Source organism: Macaca mulatta, chromosome 19, assembly GCF_049350105.2.
Source record: "Macaca mulatta isolate MMU2019108-1 chromosome 19, T2T-MMU8v2.0, whole genome shotgun sequence".
NCBI classification, from domain to species: domain Eukaryota; kingdom Metazoa; phylum Chordata; class Mammalia; order Primates; family Cercopithecidae; genus Macaca; species Macaca mulatta.
This window is the reverse complement of record NC_133424.1, coordinates 70,049,536-70,068,165: the sequence shown is the minus strand read 5'-3', so window position 1 is coordinate 70,068,165 and position 18,630 is coordinate 70,049,536. Positions and strand designations below refer to the sequence as shown.

The window sequence follows — 18,630 nt, the reverse complement described above, 5'->3', positions numbered from 1 at the left end:
TCTTCAAGTCTCTGGACTCCACATCTCAACCATTTATTTTCTCATGTTTCCTTCCGAAGTGCTGTCCAATACTGGCATACACATTGTGTATTAGCAAGTGTATACAAATTGTTAAACTGCTCTGAGCAAGAGCTGTTGTCTTGTAATCATTTTCTTAGGCCTGGACATAGCCTTCTATATAGCATTAACATGTCATCAGATAATTTCCTGCAGACAAGTGGTTTGCAAAGGAAAGAGTTGTACACCAGGCACATTGGCGTACACCTGTAATCCTAGCACTTTAGGAGGCCGATGTGGACGGATTTCTTGAACCCAGGAGTTTGAGACCAGCCTGGGCAACAAGGCGAAACCCCACCTCAACAAAAAGTAGCTGGGCATATTGGCATGTGCCTGTGGTCCCAGCTACTGTGGAGGCTGAGGTGGGAGGATCACCTGAGCCCAGGAGACAGAGATTATCCCACTGCACTCCATGCTGGATCACAGAGTGGGACCCTGTCTCTCAAGAAGCAAAAAAAAAAAAAAGAATTATAGACCCTGGCTCAGTTCTCTGTGTTCATGTATGCTTATGCCCTTCATATCACGGTGCCTACATTCTTTGACCTTTATAGCCCGTTAATGATAGCCTCATCTTCCACGTGAAGCCAGCATTCATTCTGTTCCTGCAAATATTTCCATGGAGTAATTCCTTGGTTTGTCAGACACGCTTGTGGGTGGGCTGTGCCTTCCCACCAGAGTTAACTTGAACTCATCAGCATTTTCTTGCTTTCAGGTTATTGGTGTGGATCGGAAGATGAGGAGGCACCTTCTAAGCGGAACATTTTGCACTTGGCAGATCATCAGGGGACACATCACAAGCAGAAACTGCACAGGTGTGAGGATTGGGGGAATAAATTGTATGATAGTTCAAACCATCAGCACCAGAATCAGTACCTTGGAGAGAAACCCTATAGAAGCAGTGTTGAAGAAGCATTGTTTGTGAAGAGGTGTAAGTTCCATGTGTCAGAGGAGTCATCTGTCTTCATTCAGAGTGGGAAGGACTTTTTGCTCAGCTCAGGATTACTGCAACAGGAGGCCACTCACACTGGGGAGAAGTCAAACAGCAAACCTGAGTGTGAGTCTCCCTTTCAGGGGGGAAATACTCATTACAGCTCTGGAGAATGCATGAAACATTCTGGCACCAAACACATACTTGTTCAACAGCAGAGACTTCTCCCTAGAGAAGAATGTTATTGCTGCGAATGTGGGAAATCCTTTATTAAATATGATAGCTTCAGTAATCATCAGAGAGGTCATACTGGGAAAAGACCTTATGAATGTGGAGAATGTGGGAAATCTTTTAGTCATAAGGGCAGCCTTGTTCAGCATCAACGAGTTCATACTGGAGAAAGACCTTATGAGTGTGGAGAATGTGGGAAATCTTTTAGTCAAAATGGCACCCTCATTAAACATCAACGAGTTCACACTGGAGAAAGACCTTATGAGTGTGAAGAATGTGGGAAATGTTTTACTCAAAAGGGCAATCTGATTCAACATCAACGAGGTCACACTAGTGAAAGACCTTATGAGTGTGAAGAATGTGGAAAATGTTTTAGTCAAAAGGGCACCCTCACTGAACATCATCGAGTTCACACTAGAGAAAGACCTTATGAGTGTGGAGAATGTGGGAAATCTTTTAGTCGAAAGGGACACCTTAGCAACCATCAGCGAGGTCACACTGGAGAAAGACCTTATGAGTGTGGAGAATGTGGGAAATCTTTTAGTCGAAAGGGCAACCTCATTCAGCATCAGCGAAGCCACACTGGAGAAAGGCCTTACGAGTGTAGAGACTGTAGGAAATTATTTAGGGGCAAGTCCCACCTCATTGAACACCAGAGAGTTCACACTGGAGAAAGGCCATATGAATGTAATGAATGTGGGAAATCATTTCTAGACAGCTCTGGGTTTCGTGTTCATCAGAGAGTTCACACTGGAGAAAAACCGTTTGAGTGCAGTGAATGTGGGAAATCATTTCCTCAAAGCTGTTCCCTTCTTCGACATAGGAGAGTTCATACTGGAGAAAGGCCTTATGAGTGTGGAGAATGTGGAAAGTCATTTCATCAGAGCTCTTCCCTCCTTCGACATCAGAAAATTCACACTGCAGAAAGACCTTATGAGTGCAGAGAATGTGGGAAATTCTTCTCCAGTCTCCTTGAACACAGGAGAGTTCACACTGGAGAAAGGCCTTATGAATGCAGTGAATGTGGAAAAACATTTACTCGAAGATCTGCGCATTTTAAACATCAGAGACTTCATACTCGAGGAAAGCCTTATGAGTGCAGTGAATGTGGGAAATCCTTTGCTGAAACGTTCAGTCTTACTGAACACAGGAGAGTTCACACTGGAGAAAGGCCTTATGGGTGCAGTGAATGTGGAAAATCATTTCATCGAAGCTCTTCTCTCCTTCGACATCAGAGAGTTCACACAGAAAAAAGTCCTTACAAGTGAAAGAAATTTGGGAAATTCTTTAGCTAAATCTCTGTGCATCCTCTTGATCAGAGGGTTCTTACTGGATCGGGACCTTATGAGTGTGACAAACGTGGGATATTCTTTATGCAGAAGTCTTGCTTTATTACATACAGAAGAGCTTCCTCTGCTGAAGTGCCTCTTGAGTGTGACAAATGTGAGAAAGCCTTCCGCCTTCTCTCATTGGATAACAGATTGTTCTCTTAAGGAAAACACTGTACACATACAGGAAATATTATTTCTTGTAAAACATAACACTGGAGGAGATGCCTTATGAGGGAGCCATCTGCCTAAATTGAATGACATACATCCAGCATCTGCATAAACTCAATTATGTTAGAGCTGCATGGCATTTTTCACCCTGTCGTGTTCCCTTGCCAGACTTATGTGACTGCCAGGTATCTGGCAACCATTCTATGTCGGCCACGAGGCAGGTGTTCACCGTGCATCTTTCACTCACCCCATGATGTTCCGGAAGTAAACCTTGGTTGTCTTTCATTGGCCAGAGGAATTGGTGAGTAGTCTTGGCTGTCATTCCTTTCTCATTTATTTCTGATGAGTGAGACCATGGATCTGTCTCAGTACTGGACCAGAGGAGTCTTCTGTCAGCTTGAAAAGATGGACTAACTTTTTCAGGGACCTTATGAGTCTCATGTGATTCTTTAAGTGGAATTTTTCAGCCTCTTAAGTTCCAACCAAAGAACATTCTGCCTCTTATTGCTCTGATTTGTGCAATGACTAAGGCCTTATTGTTTAAGCTTCCTTCAATCTTGAGAGTTGTATTTACTCTTTGGGGTGGTTCAGAAACAACTGGGTTCTGATGTCCTAAAGGGGCAAACAACTTTTGTTGGGATCACTGGACTTGGAGTGCCCCAGAGGGGACAGTATGATGACAGAATATACTGTCTCTTCACTTGTGGCATAGTTTTCATGGCTGCCCAAGGCCTCCAAAGACTCCAGAACTTTGTGGTCCTTATTTGTTGACTAGATACTCCAATAATTTCTGGGTTTATAGATCAACCTGAGAAGGGAACAGTGTTTGTGACATCCTCTGGTGCTTCTGAGATCAACTGAGATTTTTCTCTCTTTTACAAGGGATATTGCATTCTGCTCAGTCCTGCTGAGGGAAATCAGTTCCCTAGATCCTGCAATGCAGCCATGTGCCCTCATATCCAGAGTTTCATAGGGTGGTGTCCCAGGTTATGAGATTGTAACAGGAAATCATAATTTATAGAATTTCTGCATTTATAGGCAGTGGAGGACATGGCAAGAACAGAGTTGGAATGCATGTCATTCAAATGGACATCCACATTGATGCAGTTACTATGTGTGTGTTGGACCTTCAGGTACAGAAATTCTCAGAACCTCCGTAATTATGAATCTTGTGTAGCTGAGGCCATTGTCAAAGGAAATAATATAAAGGATTTGTGGATTCCTGTACCTTTTCTTGGCTGTTCACCTCAGGGCCATGCCTGCACTGGCAGGAGGAAGAGGATAGGGAGAAGGGAGATCTCTTAGTCCAGTGATGTGGTCTGTGTGACCAACCAGTGTTCCAGTCTAATCAGGTGAAAATGGCCTTCCTGGCTCAATCAGTAATTGCTACCGCAGAGACTCATTGCCACACTTGGGACATGAGGAGATTTTGTATAGTTGTCACGCATTTTTGTCAAAAATAATAGAAAATCCATGTTTTTCTTTTTTTTTTTTTATTTTCTAAGACAAGGTGTTGCTCTGTGACCCTGGCTGGAGTACAGTGGCGAGATCATAGTTCGCTGCAGCCTCGAACTCTTCAAGCAATCCTTTTCCCTCAGCCTCCCAAAGTGTTGGGATTACAGGCCTGAGCCATCACGTCCAGCCCACATTTTTCTTTTGAACCAATTCTTTAAAGCCATAATAAGGAATAAATGACATTCAGTAAACTATACATATTTAAACTGTACCATGTGATAAGTTTAGACTTTCGTAGAAACCCATGAAAGTGGCCAGGCGCAGTGGCTCACGCCTGTAATCCCCATACTTTGGGAGGCCGAGGTGGGTGTATCACAAGGTCAGAAGATTGAGACCATCCTGGCTAACACAGTGAAACCCCGTCTCTACTAAAAATACAAAAAAAATGGCTGGGCATGGTGGCTTACGCCTGTAATCCCAGCACTTTGGGAGGCCAAGGCGGGTGGATCACGAGGTCAGGAGATCGAGACCATCCTGGCTAACAAGGTGAAACCTCATCTCTACTAAAAAATACAAAAAATAGCCGGGTGTGGTGGTGGGTGCTTGTAGTCCCAGCTACTCGGGATTCTGAGGCAGGAGAATGGCATGAACCCGGGAGGCGGAGCTTGCAGTGAGCTGAGATCATGCAACTGCACTCCAGCCTGGGTGACAGAGTGAGACTCCATCTCAAAAAAACAAAAAAACAAAAAAGAAAGAAACCCTTGGAAGTATAATTTATCCATCGCCTTCATATTTACCTGGAGCCTATTGTTTTTTATTTACTTTTTGGAGTCGGGGTCTCACTCTGTTACCTGACTGGAGTGCAGTGACATCATCATAGCTCACTGTAATCTGAAATTCCTGGGCTCAGGCAGTCCTCCCACCTCAGTCTTCTGAGTAGCTGGAATCATAGGCTTGAGCCACCATGCCTACTTTGTTTTGTTTTGTTTTTGAGACAGACTCTCACTCTGTCGCCCAGCTTGGAGTGAAGTGGCGTGATCTCGGCTCACTGCAACCTCCACCTCCTGGCTTCAAGCGATTCTCCTCCCTCAGCCTCCAGAGTAGCTGGGACTTCAGGTATGCACAACCATGCCCGGCTAGTGTTTGTATTTTTAGTAGATACGGAGTTTCAACATGTTGTCCAGGCTGGTCTCGAACTCCTGACCTCAAGTGATCCACCTGTCTTGGCCTCCCAAAGTGCGGATTACAGGTGTGAGCCACTGCACCCGGCATTACTGTTACTATTTTTTAAAGCGATGAAGCCTCCTATGTTGTCCTACCTAGAGCCTTGTCACCCAGGCTGGAATGCAGTGTTGCCATCTCGGCTTACTGCAACCTCCGTCTCCTGGGTTCAACAAATTCTCCCACCTCAGCCTCCTTATTAGCTAGGATTACAAGCATGTACCATCATACCTGGCTAATTTTTTTTTTTTTTTTTTTTTTTGAGACGGAGTCTTGCTCTGTGCCCCAGGCTGGAGTGCAGTGGCGCGATCTCGGCTCACTGCAAGCTCCGCCTCCCGGGTTCACGCCATTCTCCTGCCTCAGCCTCCCGAGTAGCTGGGACTACAGGCGCCCGCCACCTTGCCCGGCTAATTTTCTTGTATTTTTAGTAGAGACGGGGTTTCACCGTGTTAGCCAGGATGGTCTCGATCTCCTGACCTCGTGATCCGCCCGTCTCGGCCTCCCAAAGTGCTGGGATTACAGGCTTGAGCCACCGCGCCCGGCCGCTAATTTTTTTTTTGTATTTTTATTAGAGACAGTATTACCCTGTTGGTCAGGCTGGTCTCGAACTCCTGACCTCAAGTGATCCGCCTGTCTTGCCCTCCCAACGTTCTGGGATTACAGGTGTGAGCCACTGTGCATGGCTTGAGCCTTTTAATAGGATGTTCCTCTCTGCTCTTCAGACAACCATTGATTTAGTATGCTTTAAAACAGATTAGTTTGTGTTTTCTGGAATTTTATATGAATGATATCTTAAACTATTTCCTCTTTTCATTTTTGGGTTCTCTACTGTGTCATTTATTTTGCTATTAGTGATGATATATGACTAATTCATTCCTTTTATATTCCTGAGAAGTATGACATGGTGTGAAACATCAGTGTGTGCATATTAATCCATCTGTTTATATTTGATTTGCTTCTCACTTTTGTCTATTATAAATAATACTGATACAGACATTTAAATATAATTATTCATATCCATATATTTTACTCCTCTTATGTTAATATCTCCGTGTGCAGTGCCTGAGTCACATGGTAGGTAAAACTTTTTAAGAAATACCAGGCTGGGCGTGGTGGCTTAGCTGGGCGCGGTGGTTTATGCCTATAATCCCAGCACTTTGGGAGGCGGAGGCGGACAGATCACCTGAGGTTGAGAGTTCGAGACCAGCCTGACCAACATGGAGAAACCCCATCTCTACTAAAAATACAAATTAGTTGGGTGCGGTGGCGCATGCCTGTAATCCCAGCTATTTGGGAGGCTGAGACAGTTGAAACTGGGAGGCAGAAGTTGCAGTGGGCTGAGTCACACCGTTGCACTCCAGCCTGGGCAACAACAGTGAAACTCCGTCTCAAAAAAAAAAAAAAAAAAGGCCGGGCGTGGTGGTTCACGCCTTTAATCCCAGCACTTTGGGATGCCGAGGCAGGCAGATCATGAGGTCAGGAGATCAAGACCATCTTGGCTAACATGGTGAAAACCCATCTCTACTAAATATACAAAAATTTAGCCGGGCGAGGTGGCCGGCGCCTGTGGTCCCAGCTACTCCAAAGGCTGAGGCAGGAGAATGGCATGAACCCGGGAGGCAGAGCTTGCAGTGATCCCAGCTCGTGCCACTGCACTCCAGCCTAGGCTACAGAGCAGGACTTCGTCTCAAAAAAAAAGAAAAGTACCACCAAACTGGGCCGGGCATGGTGGCTCATGCCTGTAATCCCAGCACTTTGGGAGGCTGAGGCGGGTGGATTACCTGAGGTCAGGAGTTCGAGACCAGCCTGGCCAACATGGTGAAACCCCATCTCTACTAAAAATAAAAAATTAGCCGAGTATGGTGGCACGCATCTGTAGTCCCAAGTACTCAGGAAGCTGAGGCAAGAGAATTTCTTAAACCCAGGAGACGGAGGTTGCAGTGAGCTGAGATTGTATCACTGCACTCCAGCCTGGGCAACAAGAGCGAAACTCTGAAAAAATAAAAAAAAAATACCAAACTGACCTAAATTAAAATGATTACTTCCTTTTGTATTCCTACCACCAGTGTCTGAGAATTCTTACAGAGAGAGTATGGTTAGCCTTTTAAATTTTCATTTTTTAGGCCAGGCACGGTGGCTTACGCCTGTAATCCCAGCACTTTGGGAGGCCAAGGGGGGTGAATCATGAGGTCAGGAGATCGAGACCATCCTCATGGTGGAACCCCGTCTCTACTAAAAATACAAAAAAAAAAAAAAAATGGCCGGGCGTGGTGGCTGGCGCCTGTAGTCCCCAGCTACTCTGAAGGCTGAGGCAGGAGAATGGCGTGAACCCAGGAGGCGGAGCTTGCAGTGAGCCAGTATTGCACCACTGCACTCGATCCCGGGCGACAGAGTGAGACTCCGTCTCAAAAAAAAAAAAAAAAATTCATTTTTTAAATACATGGGTATTTCTTTTTAGGTAAAGTGTCTCTTCATGTCTGTTGCTTCACAAAAATGAACTTTGTGAAAAAAATTCACAAAAGTGAATTTTGTTTATTTTCCATTACATTAAGAAATAAGAAAATAGGCCAGGCGCAGTGGCTCATGCTTGTAATCCCAGCACTTTGGGAGGGCAAGGCGACAGATCACCTGAGGTCAGGAGTTTGAAACCAGCCTGACCAACATGGAGAAACCCCGTCTCTACTAAAAATACAAAATTAGCTGGGCGGGGTGGCGCATGCTTGTAATCCCAGCTACTGGGGAGACTGAGGCAGGAGAATCGCTTGAACCTGGGAGGCAGGGTTGCGGTGAGCCAAGATTGTGCCATTGCACTCTAACCTGGGCAACAAGAGCGAAACTCAAGAGAAAAAAAATGGTGGAGTGTGCTGGTGTGCTCCTGTAGTCCTAGTTACTCAGGAGGCTGCAGTTGGAAGATCACGTGAACCTGGGAAATCAAGGCTGCTCTAAGCTATGATCACACCACTGTACTCCAGCCTGGGTGACAGAACAAGACCTTGTCTGAAAAAAATAAAAAATTATGCTGGGCGCGGTGGCTCATGCCTGTAATCCCAGCACTTTGGGAGGCCAAGGCAGGCAGATCACCTGAGGTCAGGAATTCAAGACTAGCCTGGCCAACGTGGAACCTCTCTCTACTAAAAATACAAAAATTAGCAGGACATGGTTGTGGGCACCTGTAATCCCAGCTACTTGGGAGGCTGAGGCGGGAGAATCGCTTGAACCCAGGAGGTAGAAGTTGCAGTGAGCCAGGATCATCCCATTGCACTCCGTCTCAAAAAAAAAAAAAAAATATATATATATATATATATATATATATATATTTTGTTTTGTATCCTTTGGCATAAATGGATTAAGTAAGTCTGTCACTAAATAGAAAAATACTCCCGTCTGCAATGAATTAGAAGGTTGCTTATGGTTCTTTTTTTTTTTGAGACGGAGTCTTCATCTGTCTGCCCAGGCTGAAGTGTCACGATCTCAGCTCACTGCAGCCTCCGCCTCCAGGGTTCAAGTGATTCTCTTGCCTCAGTCTCCCAAGTAGCTGGGATTACAGGCATGCACCACTATGCCTGGCTAATTTTTGTACTTTTAGTAGAGACGGGGTTTTACCATGTTGTTCAAGCTGGTCTTGAACTCCTGACCTTGTGATCCACCCACCTCAGCCTCCCAAAGTGCTGGAATTTCAGGCATGAGCCATGGTGCCTGGCTTTTTTTTTTTTTTTTTTTTTTTTTGACCGTCTCACTGTGTTGCCCAGGCTGGGTACAGTGTGACACAATCACAATTCACTTCTGCCTTGACCTGCTGGACTCAAGCTGTCCTCCCACCTCTTGCCTCCCAACTTGCTAGGATAGGCATGTGCCACCACGCTCAGCTAATTTTAAAATTTTTTCTGTAGAGATTAGGTCTCACCATGTTGCCCAGGCTGCTCTCAAAATTCCTGGGCTCAAGGGATTTTCCCACCTTGGCCTCCCAAAATGCTAAGATTACAGGTTGAGCCACCGTCTGGCATGCTTTTGGTTTTTATCTTGAAATTTAACAAAGTGCTGTCCCATGTATTTAAGTATCAAACTATAACTGGATTTTCTTTCTTTTCAAGGATCTCAAGGGCATTTCCCTTTGCCCACCTCACCTTTTCATATTTGGCAAACTATATGCATTTGCCTCCAGCCCAAGATTATAGATATGAACTGATTATGATCTGCATGTTCTGTCATTGGATTCAAGCATATTCTTACAGAAGAGCCACCTTGGAAGTCGTGGGTAAATATGTGTTGGATTGGTAACTCCCTCTTGGAGAATTTCTTGTGAGTTACACAGCAATAGAGGAACTCATTTAACTGGAGATACAATCTGAATTTGTAAAGTGTGGCCCATTTTCTAACATTTTTATTTTACATACCCTCCCATGTCTTCTGGGTTGATGAAACTAACAGAGATTAATAAAAACTCATCATGTCATGTACAGGGACTCATGCCTTTAATTCCAGCATTTTGGGAGACTAAGACAAGAACATCCTTGAGGCCAGGAGTTCGAGACTGTATAACAGATACATCTGACAGTAATAAGCACACCTTAAGAATGACCCTGTGGTCTAAGAAGAGTGTTGGTTCAACGTTCCAAACGAAGGAATCTGGGAGTGGCCAACCCAGAGGTTTCTGAACCCCTGGCCTGTTCCTTGCAATGAGGCCCTTTGTTTTGAGCTGGGTGGAGGGTGATAAGTGAAAATACTGTATGAACTGCATGCTTCTTACAAATGATAGTGGTTTTCTTGTCCAGCCTGCTGCTCCTGGACTGCCCTGTATCTAAGTCCTCAATAAACCCTGTGTCTCGTTTTCTTTTTTCTTTTTTTTTTTTTTTTTTGAGATGGAGTTTCGCTCTTGCTGCCCAGGCTGGAGTGCAATGGCATGATCTCGGCTCACCACAGCCTCCACCTCCCGGTGCAAGCGATTCTCCTGCCTCAGCCTCCCAAGAAGCTGGGATTACAGGCATGTGCCTCTACACCCGGCTAATTTGTATTTTTAGTAGAGGTGGGGTTTCTCCATTTTGGTCAGAGTGGTCTTGAACTCCCAACCTCAGGTGATCCATGTGCCTCAGCCTCCCAAAGTGCTGGGATTACAGGCATGAGCCACCATGCCTGGCCCTATGTTTCAGTTCTAGCTCTGGCTCTCATTCACTTCTTGTACATGGTGCCATCCTTATTGGAGTCAATAGGGTAGGGATCAAGCATGATAGAGACCAGCTGGGCAACACAGCACCTGTCTCTATCAAAACAGCTGGGCATGGTGGCACATGCTGTGTGGTCCTAGCTGTGTGGGAGACTGTGGCAGGAGGATCATTTGAGCCCAGGGATTTGAGGTTACAGCGGGCTATGATTGCTCCACTGCACTCTAGCCTAGGCAGCAGAGCAAGACCCTGTCTCTCACCTGGTGAAATTAGCAGAAGCTTTTCATATTACTTTGCTGAAGGCTCTTAAATTGGTTTTGCTTAACCTATAAACAACTCCCTTCAGAAAGCAAGTATTCCCTTGTGAGAAAATTACCTATCATCCCATGAGGTTGGATGGAGGATTGTATGAACCAACTAAATTCATGACCAGGCATGGTGACTCACGCCTGTAATCTCAGCACTTTGGTAGGCCGAGGTGGGTGGATTGCCTGAGGTCAGGAGTTCCATACCAGCCTTGCCAACATGGTGAAACCTCATCTCTTCTAAAAATCCAAAAAGTAGCTGGGTGTGGTGGCAGGCACCTGTAATCCCAGCTACTCTGGAGGCTGAGGCAGGAGAATCTCTTTGTTTTGTTTTGTTTTGTTTTGAGACATAGTCTGTCACCCAGGCTGGAATGCAGTGCAACCTTCACTCACTGCAACCTCTGACTCCCGGGTTCAAGTGATTCTCTTGCCTCAACCTCCCAAGTAGCTGAGATTACAGGCATGCGCCACCATGCCCGGCTAATTTTTGTATTTTTAGTAGAGACAGGGTTTCACCATGTTGGCCAGGCTGGTCTTGAACCTCTGACCTCAGGTGAGCCACTTGCCTCAACCTCCAAAAGTGCTGGAATTACAGGCATGAGCCACCGCACCTGGCAGGAGAATCACTTGAACCCGGGAGGTGGAGGTTGCAGTAAGCTGAGATCGCGCCACTGCACTCCAACGTGGGCGACAGAGACTGTCTCAAAAAAAAAAAAGGAAGAAGAAGAACCTCATTTTGAAGCCAAAACAATCAGACTGACCATTCCAGTTATGTGCTGAACATAATTTCATCTCTTGGACGTGGGTGCTAACATTTCTCTGAGGTCCTAAGTTTTTTCACCATCTACTGATGCTTCCATAGACCCACTTCTGTCAAAACTGTTTGATAATTACCTAGTCAGTGTTTTCTTGTTTTTTTTTTTTTTGAGACGGAGTCTCGCTCTGTCACCCAGGCCGGAGTGCAGTGGCCGGATCTCAGCTCACTGCAAGCTCTGCCTCCGGGGTTCACGCCATTCTCCTGCCTCAGCCTGTTTTATTGTTTTTTGCTTTTTGTATTTTTTTTGGCGGTAGGGGAGACGGAGTCTCGCTCTGTTGCCCAGGCTTTAGTGCAGTGGCGCAATCTAAGCTCACTACAACCTCTGCCTCCCGGGTTCAAGCAGTTCTTTTGTCTCAGCCTCCCAAGTAGCTGGGACGACAGGCACGTGCCACTATGCCTGGCTAATTTTTTTTTTTTTTTTTTTTTTGAGACGCCCAGGCTGGAGTGCAGTGGCGCCATCTCTGCTCACTGCAAGCTCCTCCTCCTGGGTATACGTGTTTCTCCTGCCTCAGCCTCCCAAGTGTCTGGGACTACAGGCACCCGTCACCATGCCTGGCTAATTTTTTTGTATTTTTAGTAGAGACAGGTTTCACCATGTTAGCCAGGATGGTCTCAATCTCCTGATCTCGTGATCTGCCCACTTCGGCCTCCCAAAGTGCTGGGATTACAGGCGTGAGCCACTGCGCCCGGCCTAATTTTTGTATTTTTAGTAGAGACGGGGTGTCACCATATTGGCCAGGCTGGTCTTGAACTCCTGACCTGGTGATCCGCCTACCTTGGCCTCCCAAAGTGCTGGGATTACAGGCGTGAGCCACTTTGCCCAGTCTACCTGGTCAGTATTAATAGGCTTTTGTATCTTGCAATTTACAACTCTTCCTTTCATGTAATACTAATTTTTCATGCAGAACACTCCCTACTCTCAAGATAAATCAGTGATAATCACTTCCCATCAATGACATGAACACATGGCTTTAACAAACGCCCAGTATGACCAGATGGAGAGCACCACCTTTAAGGACTGTTTGAAATTCTTGTTCCTTGGTGCCATAAAGAAATAGCACTTGAACATTAACTTCCTCAGCAAGGCCATTTTTAGTTTCTGCAGAAACGGTACACTCGCTGGCAGTTTTGCTATGAGAGTACACTGAACAAAGAAGACAGGATCATTTATAACCTGATGCGTCCACCTTATTGCTATGTCTGGTTTCCATTGACTAAATACAAATTCGCATTCTGTATTTGTCCTGATTGGCTAGCAATGTAGAACTTTTTAAAAAGAGGCAAAGGCAGAGGAAAATGAAGGAGGAATTAACTTGTGGAATGCTAAGAAAGGCAAAAACACTTTCAAATAAGGAAGAGGAACAGGATATGACTTAATGCTTCCTTGGACCAGTGTAACCATGTCAGGGCAAATACTTAGGCTAAATTGTGGGAGCTAAGAACATAAAGTACATAGATTTTTTTTTTATCACAGCTAGCAGATACCTAAGAATGTTAAAACAGGTCTTTGAATAAATTTTGCTTCTAAAAGAAGTTACCATTTATTCCTAATTAGATGGGGAGGAAAGTCTTTGAAGAGGAACCTCTACTTTACTTTTTACAGACTGTAGCCATCACCACTACCAAGATACCATTTCTTTTATTGTTTTTTGTTTGTTTGAGAGAGAGAGTTTCGCTCTGTCGCCAGGCTGCAGTGCAGTGGCATGATCTCGGCTCACAGCAACCTCTGCCTCCCAGGTTCAAGTGGCCAGGCTGGTCTTGAACCTCTGACCTCAGGTGAGCCACTTGCCTCAACCTCCAAAAGTGCTGGAATTACAGGCATGAGCCACCGTACCTGGCAGGAGAATCACTTGAACCCGGGAGGTGGAGGTTGCAGTAAGCTGAGATCGCGCCACTGCACTCCAACGTGGGCGACAGAGACTGTCTCAAAAAAAAAAAAAAAGGAAGAAGAAGAACCTCATTTTGAAGCCAAAACCATCAGACTGACCATTCCAATTATGTCTCTGCCTCCTGAGTAGCTGGGACTACAGGCGCATGCAACCACACCTGGCTAATTTTTTTTTTTTTGTATTTTTAGTAGAGACGGGGTTTCACCGTGTTAGCCAGGATGGTCTTGATCTCCTGACTTGGTGATCCACCTGCCTCGGCCTCCCAAAGTGCGGGAATTACAGGCGTGAGCCACCGTGCCCAGTGTTATTGTTCTTTATAAGACTAACGTCATGTGGTGGCTCACGCCCGTAATCCCAACACTTTGGGAGGCCGAGGTGGGCGAATCACAAGGTCAGGAGATCGAGACCATCCTGGCTAACACAGTGAAACCCCGTCTCTACTGAAAATACAAAACATTAGCCGGGCGTGGTAGTGAGCACATATAGCCTCAGCTACTCGGGAGGCTGAGGCAGGAGAATGGCGTGAACCCGGGAGGCGGAGGTTGCAGTGAGCCGAGATTGCGCCACTTCACTCCAGCCTGGGTGACAGAGCGAGACTCCCTTTCAAAAAAAAAAAAAAAAAGACTGATGTCAAATTACTAAAAGTAGTTGAATATAAGAATGTCAGGTAAAGGATACTAAGTGGGAAAAGGTGTTGTTCAATTAATTGCTACAATGATTTGTGAACTCCCCAAATTTGAGGCAGGTCTCAGTCAATTTTAAAAGTTTATTTTGTTGGCCAGGCGCTGTGGCTCACGCCTGTAATCCCAGCACTTTGGATTGGAGGGCAAGGCAGGCGGATCAAGAAGTCAGGAGATCGAGACCATCCTGGCCAACAAGGTGAAACCCCATCTCTACTAAAAGTACAAGAATTAGCTGGGCATGGTGCCACGTGCCTGTACTCCCAGCTACACGGGAGGCTAAGGCAGGAGAATCACTTGAACCCTGGAGGCAAAGGTTGCAGTGAGCCGAGATCACGCCACTGCACTCCTACCTGGCCAAAGAGCGAGACTGCGTCTCAAACAAAAAAGTTGGCTGGGTGCGGTGGCTCACGCCTGTAATCCCAGTACTTTGGGAGGCCGAGGCGGAGGGGATCACAAGGTCAGGAGTTTCAGACCAGCCTGACCAACATAGTGAAACCCCATCTCTACTAAAAATACAAAAACTAGCCGGGCGTGGTGGTGCGCACCTGTAATCCCAGCTACTCAGGAGGCTGAGGCAGGAGAATTTCTTGAATCCAAAAGGCAGAGGTTGCAGTGAGCCGATATTGCACCACTGCACTCCGGCCTGAGCGACAGAGCAAGACTGTCTCAAGAAAAAAAAAAAAAGTTTATTTTGCCAAGGTTGAGGACGCATGCCCATGACACAGCCTCAGGAAGTCCTGACGACATGTGCCCAAGGTGGTTGGGGTACAGGTTGGTTTTATACCTTTTAGGGAGACATGAGACATCAGTGAATATATGTAAGAAGTACATTGGTTCTGACCAGAAAGGTGGGGACAATTCGAAGCAGGGAGGGGACTTCCAGGTCACAGGTAGACAGGTAGAGACACAAACAGTTGCATTCTTTTTAGTTTCTGATAAGCATTTCCAAAGGAAGCAGTCAGGATATGCATCTATCTCAGTGAGGAGAGGGATGGCTTTGAATAGAATGGAAGGCAAGGTTGCCCTGAGCAGTTCCCAGCTTGACTTTTCCATTAGTAATTCTGAGGCCACAAGATTTTCCTTTCACAGATTCTATGAGCAGGAGATTTGTTTTCTGTAGGAATCACAGAGATTCAACTTTGCACTCCTGCTTTAGGGGAGCACATCTCTCCCTTCCGTGATTTGCCTTAGGGACTCTAATGCTTCTGAGGGCCTTCAGAAACGTTATAACACAATAACTTTTATCAGCCTCTGCTTCCAGTTCAGGTATTTTGCGACTGAACGACTGTTTCAAATGGTATGGTAATTTGGATTTTTAGCCTTTGGGAGAATCCTAAATAATAGTTTTAGCTTGAGCTCCCCAAAATCTGAAATAGTTTTTTTTTCCCAAATTCTTGAGTGATTAGTTACAGACACTAGTCTCCAGGAATCTGAATACAGCTTCTAAGGCTAGCTGAGACCAGTCCACTGCCGTAGAAAGGCGTCTTTTTTTTTTTTTTGAGACAGAGTCTCCCTCTGTCACCCAGACTGGAGTGCAGTGAAGTGATCTCAGCTCACTGCAAGCTCCGCCTGCCAGGTTCATGCCATTCTCCTTCAGCCTCAGCCTGCAGAGTAGCTGTGACTAGGTGCCCGCCACCACGTCCAGCTAACTTTTTTTTTTGTATTTTTAATAGAGACGGGGTTTCACCATGTTAGAAAGGATGGTCTCGATCTCCTGACCTCGTGATCCGCCCACCTCTACGTCCCAAAGTGCTGGGGTTACAGGCGTGAGCCACTGCGCCCTGCCAGAAGGGTGCGCTTTTTTTTTTTTTTTTTTTTTTTTTTTGAGACAGAGTCTCGCTCTGTCGCCCAAGCTGGAGTGCAGTGGCCGGATCTCAGCTCACTGCACGCTCCACCTCCCGGGTTCACTCCATTCTCCTGCCTCAGCCTCCCGAGTAGCTGGGAGTACAGGCGCCCGCCACCACGCCCGGCTCATTTTTTGTATTTTTAGTAGAGACGGGGTTTCACCGTGTTAGCCAGGATGGTCTCGATCTCCTGACCTCGTGATCTGCCCGTCTCGGCCTCCCAAAGTGCTGGGATTACAGGCTTGAGCCACCGCGCCTGGCCTATAGTTATCTTTTCAACACTTAGTAAGAAAGAATATATAAAGAAGAACTATAAATCTGTAAAGAACTTTCCCAGCCGGGCGCGGTGGCTTTGGTTCAACGCTTCTCAGCCTTTTGGCTAAGATCAAGTGTGAGACGGAGTTTCATTGTTATTTTCCAGGCTGGAGTGCAATGGTGAAATCTCGGCTCACTGCAACCTCCACCTCCCAGGTTCCAGCGATTCTCCTGCCTCAGCCTCGGGAATAGCTGGGATTACATGCATGCGCCACCACACCGGCTAATTTTTTCAGTTTTTAGTAGAGATGGGGTTTTACCATGTTGACCAGGCTGGTCTCGAACTTCTGGCCTCAAGTGATCTGCCCACCTTGGCCTCCCAAAGTGCTGGGATTACAGGTGTGAGCCCCTGCGCCTGGCAATGACTAATTTTTTGTATTTTTAGTAGAGATGTTGTTTCACCATGTTGGCCAGGCTGTTGTCGAACTCCTGACCTCATGTGATCCACCTGCCTCTGCCTCCCAAAGTGCTGGGATTACAGGTGTGAGCCACCACACCCAGCCAACTAACTGGTAAGAAATTATTGCTGGGCCTGGTGGCTCACACCTGTAATCCCAGTACTTTGGGAGGCCCAGGAGGGCAGATCACCTGAAGTCAAGAGTTGGAGACCAGCCTGGCCAATATGGTGAAACCTCGTCTGTACTAAAAACACAAAAATTAGCTAGGCATGGTGGTGCAAGCATGTAATCCCAGGAGGCTGAGTTAGGAGAATCATTTGACCCCAGGAGGTGGAGGTTGCAGTGAGCCGAGATCATGCCACTGCACTCCAGCCTGGCAACAGTGTGAGACTCTGTCTCAAACAAACAAACAAAAAAAGAAATTCTTACCCTTTTGCTGGCATTCCAGCATTCCAGGCTTCTGGTTTCCCTTTCCCTGAGAGGCTCTAATGACCCAGCTGGCTGCACCACAGCCCTGGGGGCCAATCCGCAACACAAAGCTAAATTATCTTTTTCCATTCTGGCCAGAGCAAAATACGTGTGACAAAACATACACATTAGCCACTCTGCTTTGACTGGAATATCCAACAGGCAAGGCTCAAACTTACCCTGGTTGGGCACCATCATCTTTAACCTCTGACCAGGAGTTTCAATTTGGTCTCTGGGCAAGATGGTCACCCTGAATAACAGAAAATATAAGAAAGGGAAAGGAGACAGAGAAAAACATTGCCGGCCGGGCACAGTGGCTCACGCCTGTAATTCCAGCACTTTGGAAGGCTGAGGCGGGCAAATCACAAGGTCAGGAGATTGAGACCATCCTGACTAACACAGTGAAACTCCGCCTCTACTAAAAATACAAAAAATTAACCGGGCGTGGTGGTGGGCACCTGTGGTCCCAGCTACTGGGGAGGGTGAGGCAGGAGAATGGCATGAACCCAGGAGGAGGAGCTTGCAGTGAGTCCAGATCGCACCACTGCACTCTGGGTGACAGAGCGAGACTCTAAAAAAACAAAAACAAAACATTGCCTGTGGCAGGGTGGGGAAGGCCCCCCCCCCCAATTGCAGTGACACTGACAAGTTCAAGCGGCCACTTGTCAGTAGCAAAGGGATCTTTTCCAGCAGTCCCATCAGCTCTCAAGTTTTCCCTTTTGGGGAGGAAAAAGCTCCCCATGTCCCATGATCCTGTACATTCCTAGTCCTGTCACCCATAGCCATCAGCAAGGCAGATTATTCCAGAGAACACCAGTTAACATCCCATTGTGCCAAACCCATTCCTAGCCAAGAGGGACTTTACTGAGAGGGGCCTCTAACCCCCTAACTCTTAGGAAGTAATCTAACCTTCTAACCTTCCTAAGTTGGGCATTGAACCAAAGTTTGGTCAAGTGTCCTTGCCTTTTATTGAGAGGAGCCTTTAACCAGGAGAGACACTAACTCCCCTAAGTTGGGCCTCTAAACCAATCCCATTCTTTATCTGGGTATATGCACTCCACCCACTCAAAGTCAGCCAGTTGGTGCACGCGGATGATTTTCCTCTGGGCTGGGGGCTTCTTCAGTGTCAATGAAAAGAGTCAAATTCTGTAGACTATTTGAAGAGATTTATTCTGAGCCAAATATGAGTGACCATGGCCTGTGACACACCCCTCAAGAGGTCCTGAGAACATGTGCCCAAGGTGGTCGGGGCGCAGCTTGGTTTTATACATTTTAAGGAGGCATGAAACAGCAATCAAATACATTAAAGAAATGCATTGGTTTGGGCTGGGTGCAGTGGCTCACACCTGTAATCCCAACAC

General features: G+C 46.3%; 1 protein-coding gene and 1 long non-coding RNA gene across 16 annotated transcripts in view; one reads left to right on the top strand and one right to left on the bottom strand.

The window, feature by feature from the left end:
- Positions 1-18,630, top strand: part of LOC106994882 (uncharacterized) — a 65,448-nt gene that overhangs the window by 4,629 nt on the left and 42,189 nt on the right. For 3 of the 15 annotated variants that reach the window (XM_077980169.1, XM_077980163.1, XM_077980173.1), the window contains exons 3-5: positions 770-3,016; positions 5,169-5,286; positions 9,483-9,848. In XM_077980169.1, the coding sequence (XP_077836295.1) occupies positions 770-2,484 (1,715 nt within the window). In that variant the 3' untranslated portion in view covers positions 2,485-3,016; positions 5,169-5,286; positions 9,483-9,848. Of the gene's footprint in view, positions 1-769; positions 3,017-3,753; positions 3,849-5,164; positions 5,407-7,547; positions 7,816-9,482; positions 10,222-18,630 lie in introns of those variants that run through there. The other 12 variants (XM_077980170.1, XM_077980164.1, XM_077980174.1 and 9 more) reach the window with 8 other exon arrangements.
- LOC144337133 (uncharacterized) lies at positions 4,883-11,571 on the bottom strand. Its single transcript, XR_013409803.1, has 5 exons — positions 11,483-11,571; positions 11,013-11,247; positions 8,937-10,482; positions 8,064-8,561; positions 4,883-4,930 (listed from the first exon to the last, which is right to left on the bottom strand). It is a non-coding gene; the product is annotated as an uncharacterized LOC144337133 (long non-coding RNA).